This window comes from Hylaeus anthracinus, unplaced genomic scaffold (assembly GCF_026225885.1).
Source record: "Hylaeus anthracinus isolate JK02 unplaced genomic scaffold, UHH_iyHylAnth1.0_haploid 4, whole genome shotgun sequence".
In the NCBI taxonomy this organism is placed as follows: domain Eukaryota; kingdom Metazoa; phylum Arthropoda; class Insecta; order Hymenoptera; family Colletidae; genus Hylaeus; species Hylaeus anthracinus.
Genome location: NW_026535289.1, coordinates 1934522 through 1950020, shown reverse-complemented (window position 1 = coordinate 1950020; position 15499 = coordinate 1934522). Strand labels below are relative to the sequence as shown.

Here is a 15499-nt window from a genome sequence, read left to right as displayed (position 1 = left end):
AATTACATTGGATAATGCATGAATTGTATATAATTCATATATAGCATGTATAAAACTGTACACAAAAGTTTGAAAACGGTCATTTGACCGGTCGTGGAAGGTTTAGTGTTAAATTTCAAATAGTCCCCATAAATTTGATTGATGTTCTCTGATACGGGAATATAGTAACCCTACAAGTGCAGTCATATATTCTTCAGTTAGAGTGCTCATTAATTTATAAACTTATTAGTAGACTGCGAATATTTATGTACTTATGACAAATAAAAATACGGATAAATCTATGATAATGCGCATAAATGAAAAAATATATTACATAAAACATGTTAACGATAAGAGATACTTTCATTTAAATTTCAATTCTTTTGGTATATCTGCGAAAATATGAATTTGCTTAAACATCTACAGTCTAGTGTAATTATCTAGGTAGGTTTAGTGTTAAACTTTCTTACCTTAACTCTTTCCGGCACACGAATTCAGGTCATAAAATAGACCCATGTTGCACAGGAATTTTATTCGTTTTAAATCAAACAAAATTGTTATATTTTTATTAATAAAGGTATCACATAATGTAACAAAATAAATATAACAACAAAATAATATAAAATAACATAAATATAAATAACATAATAATAATAACATAAAATGACAAAATAATAATTATGTAATCGAATTTGTTGTTAGAGGGCGGGACTCAAAAAATAGTCCCACCGTGCGACATAGGTTCATAAATGATACTTATTAAAGCATATATTTTTTCCTAAGCACAGGGGCACTCTGCACACAGTACAAGACCATCGTGTTCGAACTTCCTTTTTTTTATACTACAAAGCGCACATCGTTTACGAGACGAACTTTCTGGAAAATGTTTTGTACCACGTTTTCTTATTTCTAATGAAACGTTACGTTTGTGTTTACTTATTTGGATTTATAACCTATACACATGCAGCTATTGCAAAATTTCGAGGTGGGATTAAAAATGTCCCGCCATGCATTACAGTCCATCAAAAAGGTGGGACACTTTTAATCCCACCGTGGCCCAAAGAGTTATGCCAATTAGATTCAAATCTGTACAAAAACCAACGCGTACCAACACCATTTCATTGTGGCGCAGATCGCGACACGGCAGATTGTATTCGCAAAAACTTTGACCATGACTTGCCCCTCGGGACTTCCGGAAGCAGATATCACGCCGGTTGAACGTCTCCGTCGACCCCGAGCCGAGCCCGTTTCGACCGAAATTCTAGGGGCCACCGCGGTCGGCTCGGTTCGGTCTTCGGATCGTCGAGCGTCGGAGGAAAGCCAAGAAAGACACGGTCGCACCGGGCAAGCCTAGCAAAGTAGCAGCAAGTAGTCGAGCAGTCTTTGGTGGTTTGGCTCGAGTGTTCCCGAGTACCGCGGCTCCGTTTCAGTCGCGCGGAAGCAGCCGACCGTTGCACGTGCTCACGGATCGGACGACAACCGCCACCATCCATGGGTTACCAGTACCCGTTCGCACATCTGGATACTTTGAATTGATTACGAGAAAGTAAGTCATCCAGTATCCGACATTTGTTCGCTCTTTATTCCCGGGAGCGTGTCTCACCCTTCGAAACTTTCACGAAACGAATCGGCCGACGCTTCTCCGTCGCCTCTCTTTCAAAAGCGACGGACATCGATGGAAGTTGGCAAATCGAGTGAAACGATTTGCTCGTGAATCAATCGTATCACGTGTTTGCCCAATTCGCGAATAACACGATCGATTGCGGTGGTGCGAGCGAGTCGATCGCTTAATAACATCAAAATCGCGATACAAACGGTTTTCTTTATACGGCGATGATTACTTGGGTCGAAAATAAGGTAAGTGCAATTTATTTGGACGCTAACCCAGTCGTCGATACTTTCAGTTTATTTCGTTGATCTGGTTGACAGTTTCATGAAAGTTTATATTCAGTTTTGATCGCTTGTAAATTTCTAATTTATCGTTATCGGCGGTATCATTTTGTTTCTTGTTACGCTAATGCGCGCTGATTATTGTATGACGATGGCTAGATCTAGATATAAAGTGTACTGTTATCTATTCAATAAAGTAAAAGGTTCCGTTAAATAAAATTCTCTATTTCTCAAAAGTTAGTTTCCTCGTACCACCGAGATCACTCGTGTTATTCTAGAAGTTTTCCAACACTAAATCAATTGACACAATAATTGAATCCATGCGTACAATTTCATTAAAATGTCACGTTTTCAAACGTCAAATTGATACACAATAAAATATTCACTCGGGCCAAAAGTATTGGAATATATAATGTTCTGTCTGTATCAGTGCTCCAAAGCGATAAATTCAAAGTTGTGTCGAAGTGTTGCAGCTAATCAACGAGATTGGGCAGTTTTATTCGCTGGGTGGATTTTGAGCGAACTGTTTTATTTTTGGGACGATGCGATTACACGGATAAAAGTTCGGTTTCGGTTGACGTTATTTATGCATTTCACGTGTGTACGGTTGGTCGCGGGAGAAGTGATTAAGTGACTTGCAAGATGCAATTATTTCAGTGTTGCACGCGTCGAGACGCAGTCAACGTATCACTGAAATACACATGATACACGTGTGGCTGTGACGTTTTGTGTTTTCATTTCTACTCACGCTCGTGTTTTTACGCGTATTCTGATATTTTTATCGGATAATGGCTTTTAATACGGACAGTCTTCTTCAGTCAGTCAATGGACTCGAATGAGAGATGGTTACAATTTTATTTAATCTCTTGAGGGACGAATTTTTTAATATTTTACAACAAAAATTGTTTATAGTAGATTTTATCCAAACTATAACAGCAGTTAGACTATGTAGAGTATAGGCTTTTTACTTTAGCCTCTTGAGGGATATTGACACATACAGTGGGTGTAGAAAGTATTCGTACACCGATCAATTTCCAAAAAAACTATGTAAAATTGTAATTTATTAACTTATTTTTGATAAACAATGACATTTTACATATTCTCGGAAATCTCTAGAATAGAGTACAAAAATATAGCTATTTATGTAAGTTGCGAAGTTAACAAGAAAAAAACAATTAATCGATAAAAATGTTGAAGCAATAAGTATTTGCACAACTGTTTAATTTTTAAAACTTGATTAAAAACAAAAGAAATTTACATTAATTTATAAATAATTAATACTTCGTGGGATTTCCTTTTGATTTTATAATTATTGCAACTCTTCTAAGCGTTAAATTAACTAAATTATTAGTTATTCGAAGTGGTATCTTTTTCCATTCCTCTATTAGAGCCATTTTTAAAAGTACTTTCCTGGATGTTTTCTAATTCGTATGGAGCAATAAATTAATCTGTTTACGTTACCAACTCTACTGTAAATGGTTCGTCATAAAAATCGTACAAAAACGTATTGCTTCTATACTTTTACCCACTTTTCGCATTTTTTTGTTAATTTCACAAATTATATTAACTAGTAAATGTTGTTTGGACTATATCTATCTTAGAGACTTCCGAGAATATGTAAAATATCATTGATTACAAAAAAAGAAGTTAAGAAACTACAATTTCACACAAAAGTTTTTTGGAAAATTGATCGGTGTACGAATACATTCTACACCCACTGTATGTGTGCTTGTATATAAAAATTATCATTACTTACAATCGCAATACCTTTTAAAATTTTTTAAATATACCGTATTACAATGAGACAGTATATTTGAATGTTAAAATCGATTTACAGATAAAAATTGCTTTGGTTTGTGTGTATTCAAACAGAAGCAACAGAAATCCATTTAGGATTCGTCGCTCAAGAAGTTATATTGTACATTTTAACAAATTTTGAAAGGGTGTTGTGATCGTGAATAACAGTAATTTTTATGTAAAATCGAACGTATAACAATTTATTCGATACATTCATTCGATCTAACAGTTATTGAGATCGAGATACATTTTTGTTCCTCAACACGAGATATGATATTCATTATTCATATTTTTATTTTTTTTTTTTATTCAATCGGCGAAAGATAAGACACTGTTATTCAATATTCGATACTTTTATTTAGACAAGAATTTTGCTTACCTTTCCTTTCAATGACACTGACGAATTGAGTTGATCGCAACAGTATCAGCGATTTACAAGAACAATTGTTTATTCGTTACTAATTAAATAAAAATTGGAATTAACATCTTAGAATAAAATATCTTGCAATCGAAGAAATAAAAATTGAGCAATTAAGTCGAATAAATGTCGCGAATAATACTCGAATAAACTTATTATTCGCATCAAGGTATACATACCTTTCGGTTTCTTTAGATGGGAAATCGATCTTAATGGCATTTTTTACAAGTTTAATATCTGAAAATTAGACTCTTCACATTTTGAGACGACATTCAAAGGTACTCGAGAAATAATCAAGCACTTGACTTGAAATCTTGTAATCTTGGAAACATGTGTATTTAAAATATATCTACTTGTGATTGGTTCTAGAATTATTGCAGCTGCAATTACAGTTCTTAAACAAGTACATCAAATTATTCGAGGGATTACTTACTTGCAGCTGTATATGCAATACGAACTTAAAGTATTCTTTTGTTTTTGATATCTCCGAGCAAAATAAATTCCAGAAGAACATACGCAATACGAATTATTTATTTAAACGCTTCGACTCTCTTTCTATGAACTCTCTTGAGATATAATAACAAGAATTCAAATACGATTCTGTATAAGTAACATAAGCAAATATAATAGCAAAAATGTTATGAGAATAATTTTTCTTGTATCGAACAAAATTATTAATGAATTATAACAATAATTTTCCTTATAACATCTTTGTATTCACCTTTGTTGTCTAATTGTGAATTCTGTAGAACTTTGTTTACATTGTAGTGTATATACACATTTCTGATGAAGGCTTGTAGTAAATAAACCTTCTCACATATGTTTTTCTGGATCTTGTACTGTTCGAAAACATCAACAAGAAAGTATGGCTACCTTCACCTACTACGTACATATCACATGTATTGAAGAACTATTTTTATTACAGTAAGCAAAATTACTCCAATTTTAGAACCAAAGATTATTCATCTGAATGTCGTCTTTCTTTGGAGGCTACCACTTGATACATCTTCTAACTATCTTCTAGTTTTAATGAATCACCATTACAAATTAATCGAGTCCTTTGTTTGATCGCTATTAAAAATTAATCGTGACGTTCTTTCTGTTTGTCGTACAAAAATTTGTTTCTAACGCACACGTTCCTAAAAATGACTCATTTTATCATTTAACAAACGGGAGCCTTTCCTTAGTCTCTTATCTCCGTTACTTACGATTCGATCCGCTTTCTGTTTTCATACCTCGAGTATCATACTCGCACTTTCTTCGGTTGGTGTCGATTGCTGCATCTCGTTCGTCCGTGGTATCGTAATCAAAGCGAGTACGGAATAAGTTCCTCTCGGTGTTTAATATTTTGATACACTATATTCAGCCACCGCGATTCATGGATGCCCGTGTTTACATTCGGTATTGTACACAGTTTACATTAATAAGTACATTAATTAGCAAACTTCGATAAGTGAACGTATAGTCGTTTCGTGGTGTTCTTTTCGTACTTCTTCTCATGAAGAAACTCTCTTCTTACCGAATTAATATATGACGTAAGTGTTGTGGTCGATGAATTTAATATCCTTGGGAAGAATGACAAAATGAAAGATTAGTATATTCATTAGTTTTAACACGCAAACAATATTTCAATCCTTAAGGTTTTGGGTCCTCTTCGAAGGTTATTGAAAATAAGCATCAATTTTTCAATGAAGTGAGGACAAAATTATAACAGAAATGAAACAATCATTTTGCACGATAAGGGACGATGATGGATTGTAAAACGTTTTTATAATCCATACCTTATAGACTACATAGTTTAAAAAATACTACGAACTCAATCTTGCGTGGGTATGTGATTTCAATTTATTAATTGTAAGTAAAATGTGATTCATGTTGAATTGATGTTATAAAAAATATAAATTATAAGGCAGAGTGTGAGAAAAATGAAGTTCCTTAAGTTTTCTATTCTTCAACATATTTGCTTTTTAATATTGTTAGTTATTCTATATAACCTTTGCAAAATTTGAAAAGGACCCAAACCATAAAGATTGAAAGTATTTTTGTCTGTTTGTTTAAGTAAAATAAAGACTAATACCCATTATTATTTTGAAAAATCAAAATCGTTGAAATATCATCGATACAAAAGGCGTTGTATATTTGTTAGAATAATTGGTAGGATGATTGGAATGAATCTTCTAATTATCTATATAAATACATGTATTTCAAGTAGCAGAGATTTCTCTGTGAGTCGAGAGAATTTGGTATTCGAGGAGGATCGCGGTTGTTGACAGTGGAATTATAATTTTCAACCATGGATTGAAATGTAATTTCTATTTTGATAAGAGTACAATGACATTTCGTCGTATTTCCTCTCAAAAGTTCGCCTTAAAAAAAGGTCTATATTTCCAGCAGTGCCTGAAGGGAGGGATTGATTTTATCGATATGTTACTTCAGGGGTTCTCATAATCTCTCGAGTGAATTTGCACACGCTTGACAACGCTGTCTGCCACTTTATCCGACGAAGATGCAACGATACTGCAATTAAGATAGAAGATATCCGTATCGTCACTATCATTCAATTTTGAAACGTGGTTATCGTGCTCGTTATGCATGTCATATTCGTGTTAATAATCTCTCAGCAGGTAGAATGGTCTTGTTTAATACAAATACCTTTAGAGGTATTTATTATTATTCACCAGGTGTGAATAATATAAAACTTGTCGATCAAATTTTAATACTCTGGACCTCGAACTTCGAAAAAATAATAAATTAAATGATTATTAAGTTTACCAGGGGAAACAATCTGGAAATGTATATTATTTTTAAGAACAAATCGTATTTATGAATTCATAGCTCTCACAATGTGCCAATTCTGTGCTATCTTTAATTGAAATTTTTTCAGAGTAATTTTTCATATCAATTATTCAATTGAAGAATCTTGGTAACTTATATTATTTCAAAGAACAATTTGTATTTAAGAATTCATAGCATCAAAGCATGGGCATTATGTATGATTCAACCTACTATACATTTTTAAGAAAAATATTCATGTCACTATTAAATTATTCAGTAAAAGAAATTTGGAAAGTCATATACTCTCTATAAACAAATGAAATTTATTAGATACCATTTAATCGCAAAATTGATCAAATATAAAATTATGGTAAAATATATTTAAGACAAACATTGATGTCACTGTTAAACCGCTCAGTGGAAGTATGTTAAAAACGTAGGCTAATTGCAAAAATCATTTCCATTCATTAGCATAACAAATTGCATGTCCTGCTTCTGTCAATTGTACTCTTCGTTAATAATTACATAATTCATTGGATCAAATGTTGTAACTGAAGCAAGGTCTTTTCTTTTATATGTTTATCAATAAATACAATTTAATATTAGCGTACTACTACATATTTATTAATATATTTCGATACAAAGTCAGGAGCTTCTTGAGACATCGGGAAACTACGTTTTAAATGCAACTCGATCACGTCTGCTTCACTTGTCCATAGCTTCCTGCAATGATGAAGTGTTAAGTTCGTTAACAGAATGTTTATTACGTCACGTGACAAATGCACTGTACTCACCAGCGACCGGTGTGGCGCAACATTTCCGTCAATTGTTCGTCATTGATATTTGGCGATCATCCACATCGAATGCAGACACATTAGATCATGCATCGTACTCGAAAATAAAACTGAACCTATCTCACTTTTTTCTTCAACCACAAAATCTTCAAATCGAAGCGACAAATGAAACTACGATTAATATTCAAACTTACACGAACAGGATACGTGTTTTTTTAATTATGCAAATAATAACAAAGAAACGGGGAACACTATCGCGTTAGTTGATTGCAATTTTTCAAACAGCTGCACATAAAATTCGCATCCGACCTCGAAATACTGGTTTTCCTGCTGTTTCGTCAACTTTGCTTGCCCGTATTTAGAGACGTTTGAACAGACGAAAGATGATGTCTGGGCAAATATTGACAGGCCATTCGACGATGAAACGTTTGACATTTAAGTAATCTTGGCCGATGCACCGCTGCACGTGCAAGAAACGTGTAAAAGAGATCTATCTAATGCGTATCTGTTGCCTAATTCGGAGCTCCAAACTATGAATTGGGACCCCTAAGGCAGTTTAGGTTTTATAAAATCTTAAAAAAGTATACTTATTAATCATTTCCGTGTTCTACGTATGTAAGTGATTAATATGAACTGATTTTATTATTTTACAAGCATAGATCGTTATATTAAATGAATTAGTGTAAATTATTAGAGTACTACTGAATGAAAAATATTAATGAAGAGATTATTATAACAAATTTCAAGTCGTGCTAAAGATTGTAATAAATTTTACTCTCGACTACATTTATATTTTCTCCGTTTATTTATTGTCTGTTGCATGTACTTTAACTTATACATGTTACCTGTATTCTCACAATTTCCTCTAACAACTGAATCTTTTAAAGAGGATCGTTAAAACGACTACAGTATCACTTGTCTGCTTTTTTTCTCTTCTCGTTCGAAAAGAAGTTGTCTCTCAGAAATCGAGTCAGATATTATCCAAAATTCCATTCTCCTCGATGAAATCATATTTTGCACGTTTCACAGTCGATGACTCATTGCTACTTATTATATATGTAACCGAATTTCGATGAATTTGTTTTAGTCATTTTCGCATGTATTTCGTCGGCAATTTTGTCTGTTTATCACCATATTAACATTCAAGGTTTGAAAGCGATAATAGTTCCTTATTGTTACTGCTAAGTATGAAGCTTTTCGCGCAATTTCGTCGCGATAACGAACCACATTTTATTGTAAGCGCGACAATAAAACAGAGACAATTAGCACCGAGATTATTGCATCCCATGTTAAAGAATATCGTCATACGAGGTTATTCTAATTTATTATCGGTACCCTTTTGCGTGTTTAACGCATCACGGTTATTAATATTAATTGAAATGTATCGGCACTTAAATCTTGCGAATCTATCGTTTTCACTTTGAATAATGACATGAATGATCATTTTTTAATAATAATTACGAAAACCAAATTTTTAGTGCGAAAGAAACGATTTGTTTGGATGATTATCGTTTCGTAGTCTTCTACTACTATTATTATAAAGCATATTCCTGATTTCTTGTATGTGTACTACATAACGTATTAAAACAATAAGTAACAATACAGTATAAATGTATACTTTACAAATTATGGCTGTCGATCATCATGTACATATATAGGATTACATATCCTTTAAGTGTAGTTGTAATCCTTTATCTTGCTCACTATCGTTCAGTTTTCTTAATGCGTACTTGTGTCCAGACATGTAGTATTACTCAAAAGTGTGCGATATTTTTTGATCTTTTAAATAAAAGAGTGCTTCATGTACACAAGTTTTATTTATATTAAATTTAGGTGAAAATTATAGTTAAATTTGGATTCATTTCATAGAAAAACAATTCATATATTGTTGTTTAATGATGGAAGGATATGTTGTCATTCATCAATTAAAGAATATCAAAGTCAAATCACCTGGGTAATTGATCGTTTAAAGAGACATATATGGTACATTGATTGAGCACAATACCTTTTTATCTTTACTTAAAACAGTGGTTTTTAATCTTCTTATTGCTCAGCTAAAGCTTATTGCTCAGATTCAAAGAAAATTATTGTATGTAATATATCACTTACGAGTGATTTTCAAAGAAATTACTATTCCACAATAATCAGTAGTTTACAATGAAAAAAGTACACAGTCTTATAAGTATAATTAGAGTAATTTGTATGCAGAACATTCATTACATCCATTTCATTCAACTCTTGACATTTGTCTGTTTTTATATTTTCATTATTTTAAATTCAATCAATAATTATAATATATACTTACTAAATCATTCCTCCTATATTAACAACGGTACGAGGTCTCAACACTGGGGGTTGAAAACATCTCGCATAATTGCTTCCAAGCCTAATCAACAGATTAAAATTATTTAATTAAAAAGCTTGAGGCCATAGTGTTTTTTCATTGTTGTCTGTAACTGAATCATTCCTTCTACATTAGCTTCACTATGAGGACTCAACACTGGCGGTTGAAAACATCTCGCGTAATTGGTTCTAAGGCTAACCAACAGATTAAAATTGTTTAATTAAGAAGCTCAAGGCCACAGTATTTTTAAATTGTTAAATGTATACACTCTTTCATTGATAGTTCGTACTCCAAAATCGGCATTTAGCTTCTATTCTTCGGTTATATCTGCCCATCCTCCAGTTCTCATAGCGCAAGGAAGATTTCTCTGACCGTTGTCCTCGGGATATACCATCCGCGACGATCAGCTCAACGAATGATGCAATCAGGTCGGATAGTAAACGATAAAAAACGCACGTGAACGAGCAAAACAGGCGTTGATCGGGCGATTAGGTTCTTGTGCTCCGGTCTTAAGGCGTTTCTCAACGGACGAACTGCCCGTATCGAGCAATTGGGCCGGTCAATGCTAAAATACAGAGAACCAATCGTGTTCTTTCCCTTTTCCTTGTCGCGTGACGTTTGAGGAAAGTGCATCGACATTCCTTCCTTGCGAAAAAATACCCTCAGGGGCTGTAGCTATGTTTGAATGTAGCCTCGGTGCGGTCATAAGGGGGCCAGTGGGCCTCAACAGATATGAAAAGCATTGTAATGTAAGAAGTTAAGGATTGACGTAAAACAATGTAAATGTGACTAGGAAAAACACGCATATGTGCAAAACTGGTGATTTGTAACAAGCAAGACTGGACTAATAGACACAATAACCAATATAAAACACATTACGTACACTTATCAAATGAAGAAGCAAACATACATTGGAAAGAAGGGATTAAGGTGTTATAAAATTTATCTAAATATTTTTCAACTTTGACCTTTGGAATGTTTTTTTTTAATGTACGAAGCCTTGAGAATATGTTCTTAAAATATTCTTTAGGATTTACCAACTCCTATTTTAATGTATGAAGTCAAGGTCTTGACAAAATTGATATTTATAGAGGATGCTATTCTGTGAAATTGGTGTTAATTATAATTAGTTGCCAGTGTCTTATTTATAGGACACACAGTGAAACTAAATAGAATTTTGTTTCACCAGTAAATTATTTCCTTAGCTTTCTAAAGTATTTTTGAGTACAATATGCAAGAGCTAAACATGCATTTCGGGAAAATAACAATTTATTACATAATGCGTTAACCATTCAGGTTAATGTAATTTCTTAAATAATTGGATTGTTTTTGTAAACCTAGTATTTCTAAATTCACAAATCTATTAATATCTACAGTAGTTTGGACAGCATGCTTTTTCCAATGAATTTGAGAAGCAGGCAATGTCTAACAAATTTTCCTCGCGTTTATTTTTAACTGAAAAGTACCAACTACTGTAGTGAATTAAACACCTCAATTCACTATTTATATCAAAATGTTCTTTATTTTACACAATATTGTTCGTTATGACACTGCCTTGTCTCGAAGTATTAGCTAGCAGCCCGGACGACGGCTTAGTCTTCCCTCTGGTCGTTCTTCACTCGCGTATCCGCTTGCCCGTGCGGGTGGCCCTTGCCGATGGTCCGATCCGAGGAAAATGTCGAGACGAAGCCATAAAAAGTGGTAGCGCCCCTGCTTGCACTTGGGACCTTGGTTGAGTGTCGAAGAGCGACGATGACTATATTTTCGACATACGCTTTCCACAACTGGGAAAACTCGACTTTCTCTCGACTCTCGTGCCCGAATGTTTACCACACTATTAACTTAAACAAAATAATCTTCCTCTGCGTCAATACAGCTTGTGGACCGCGTAATTAACATTTCGAAGGACCTTTGTAGCTCCTGTTTTGGTACCCCGTTTAGTACGGCGGTTACAACAGCCTCCGAAACGTTGCTATAATGTGTCCCTTTCATTGGAATTTTCAATTTTGGGAAAAAAAAATAATCGCAGGGTGGCAGATCAGGCGAGTAGGGTGGATGATCCAAGGTAACAATGCCTTCTTTTTAGCCAAAAATTGACGCTCAATTGCGGCTTTGTGTGCAGGTGCAGTGTCGCGCAGCAACATCCAACTTCGTCTTTAATGGACTCTCGATCGCTTTTAAATCTAGCGAACCACTCGTAAACTTGTGTATGGCTTAGCCATTCATCCCTATACATTTGTTTTAATAACGTAAGCGTTTCGGTAAAAGTCTTTTTCAATTTAATGCAGAACTTAATATTAGCGCTCTATTGCGGTGTTCCAACAATAGTCACAAAACGTCCGTTACATTTCAAGTCACACAACGGAATGTGAACGATTGATTCAAATGATATTGTGCACGGTCAACAATTAACGTTCAACCTATCGTCTTTTATTATCTGTAACTAGATGGTGCGATTAGAAAAAATTTTAGAGCAAAAATTTGGTTTCTTTTTAGACAGACCGTGTAAGTAGTAAAAGCTTAAATAGAAAGAATTAATTTTATTATCAAGCCTTGCAATTCAAATGAGAAGCATAGTATTTATCTAGAATTTATCCGAGAATGTTGCATCAAAAGAATGCGCGACGAATTATACAAATACTTCTAAAGCGATAAGTTAATTTAGCCGTTCATTGCACAAATCGATTAACTCGATAAAACAAGACTTAGAGCAGAGGCCACTCTAAGATAATACACGAATTCTTAATGTATAAAACAAATCCTCCGCGATGCGGACATGCAACAACGAAACAACAACCAAGCACCTACTATTCGAATGCCGAAAATACGATACAAAAAGACCAAAATATAAATTGAACTCAGACTTGGCCTTAACATCTCAAGATCTTGTGCAAAACACCATCAAATATTTAAGAGACACCAACCTGCGTCACAAAAGCATGTGTTCGTCGCTAATGACCTTTCAGTCGATGTGACGTAAAGCCTCTATTTAAAAAAAAAAAGATAATTATAGTAATATTTCAAACTCTATTTTTCTTTCATGAAGCCTGTTATGGTTCAGTTTACACTTGTACCTGTAAATGAGAGGAAATTATTTGAAGGAAAAAAAAGAATTCTTTGTTACTCGAACAATACAAGATCATTGTTTGACTTTTCACAGAGTAACCTACATGGATTGTTTCGCAGATATTAATTTGAGATTTCTACATCTAGAGGGTTTTTGATCTTCTTCAGATGTAATATTTCAGGTTACGGTTAAAAAGAATTTCTTATCTTAGCTGGCGTTTTAAAGAAAGTTTTATTTTGGCCTTTGGATGGAAAGCTTAGCCTACCAAAGTATAATGGAATTTACCCAAAGAACTTTGTAAAACGTTAGCTGTAGTTGTATCGTCTTTTGTATTACGCAGTCCGGTGATCGATGCCAAGTTCGATCGATATATGGGCTCACCACCCATGTACACTAATAGAAAAGGCTTTTTTGTATTATTTATTGCACTAATTATTTTTATCACATAACTATTCGTTTTTTAGACACTGCCAGTTTGCGTTACTTAATTCTACATAAGGATGTGGTCTGCAAAGAAATTCAGATAACCAATTGTACACTTTATGGGGTAGTAAGACAATGTACACATACCTTTCACTTGTTAAAGTTAAAATATTTATTGAATTAAAATATCACACTTATGTTTATAGTACTAGTTTTATTAAAGGTCTGATTATTAATCTTTGTCATGTATGTCTAGTGTAAAAGTGTTTGTTAAGTTCACGTGACCACATAATTTAATTTGTGTTTTAATTTGATTTAGTAACAAAGGATCTGGGTCTTTCAACTCAACTTTTATAATTCTCAAAATTATATTTAATTAAATTTCTTATTACACTAATACATATAAACAAAAATTATACCGCCTTGCACTGGTCCTCCTGAATCATCGATTGAAGAATTTTTCTGTACATTTTTTTTTAAAGATGCATGATTGATAGATCTATCAAGATTTCATCGCTAAATGTAATAACATAGCAAAAATAATTTTGTATATTTAAACAAATCTAAGGTCTTGTTAACTTTCATCGTTGCTAATTTACATGTTTACAGTTTGGAAAGTTCAATCGTTACCTGAAAAATATTCCAATTTTTCCTACACGAAACCTGTTAAAATTAATCATATAATTTAAATGATCACTAACAAAATTAAAATATCCTTTTTTTAAGGAATTAAATATTCTGTTCAGTGTTATTTGTATCATGTTACCGTTCTCGATTCGATGTTTTCGAATCGTTATCTCATATCACCTCAGGCTGAGATTCTCAGCTCGTTGTGAATGAAGCACGTTATATTTATACATATTTATTATTTACGCTTGCATTTCATAGCGATGGATGATATTATGCGGGGTTACTTGGCAAAGGTAGCAGGAATCGTCGTGTCTCGGAACACGTAGAGTTTTATCCAGTAATTTCATGTGTTTTCGAAAACGAAGATTTTCAAGTCCATACCTTTCGACATTGTAGTTATTCGCGCAATCCCGCGCAAACGTTTGTCAAACACTCGCACTCGCCAATAATCAATGTAAACATTCTATCGACGATATATAGGTTGTTTCTTAAACGGCGTATTTCGTGTACGTGGCACAGTTCCTGCTCTTAAAATAACGCGATTTTCTAAAAGTGTATCTCTCGGTATATTGCTGTCTAACCTCTCCACAAAGTTTAAGGTCTAGTTCGAATCAAAACCTATTTTGCAAGAACAGTAATTAATATAACTATTTTTCCTTTAATACCAACGATAAACATCGACAAACGTGTAAAATTTTGATTGAAAAGCAAAAGTGAAACAAAAATAGTAAAACTGACAGTTTAGCGTTTGTTTGTCAACATAGTGTCGAGTGATAATTTTAATTTAAACGAATGAAGCTCAAGTCTACTTGGGGAATGTTTTTGCCAAATTTATTGTCAAATATTAATTGAAAACAGCTTGTAGGCGGGAATCAATCAGCACAACTAGAAATAGTCTGGCCAATAGAAAGACTAATTCTGGCCAAGACGAAGTTCTGGCTCGAACAACGCGTTTTTTCCTGGTGCACGTGGTGCATACGCGAATGCCTAAACTTCAACTGGGCGCCGCGTTATCGAACCCAATCTTGTCGTTGCAACGTCGGAAGTTTGATGCAAGAAATAATCTGGCATTGGCTATTTTTGAATGGGCGCCTTTTATACGCATGTATGGGCATACGACACCAATCGAGCAAATCCACGTGTCCGAGAAGAGATTTACTTATTTACTTATTTAACTTTCTGCTTAAGGGATGAAGCCACATTAGAAGGCCACGTATTAAATATTTCCCAAGATATCTTTTTTTACAGAGAAAAAGTTATGTAAGGTTCTTTATTAACTTAGAGAATATTTTAGGCACATTTTAAAGTACATTTGGTCAGTTTTACGATTCATTTCACGCATAAATCCGTGAGATATCGCGTTTTGTTCGAAACTATATTTT

General features: G+C 33.7%; 1 protein-coding gene across 3 annotated transcripts in view; it reads left to right on the top strand.

Moving 5' to 3' along the window:
* Positions 1-1333: 1333 nt before the first annotated feature.
* The window catches only part of LOC128895085 (proton-coupled amino acid transporter 2-like), a 52291-nt gene continuing 38125 nt past the window's right edge, over positions 1334-15499 (top strand). The window contains exon 1 of one of the 3 annotated variants that reach the window (XM_054157346.1): positions 1334-1525. Coding sequence is in view for 2 of the 3 variants with exons in the window: in XM_054157345.1 (XP_054013320.1) it covers positions 1813-1836 (24 nt within the window). In the remaining variant the exon portion in view is untranslated. Of the gene's footprint in view, positions 1526-1577; positions 1837-15499 lie in introns of those variants that run through there. The other 2 variants (XM_054157345.1, XM_054157348.1) reach the window with 2 other exon arrangements.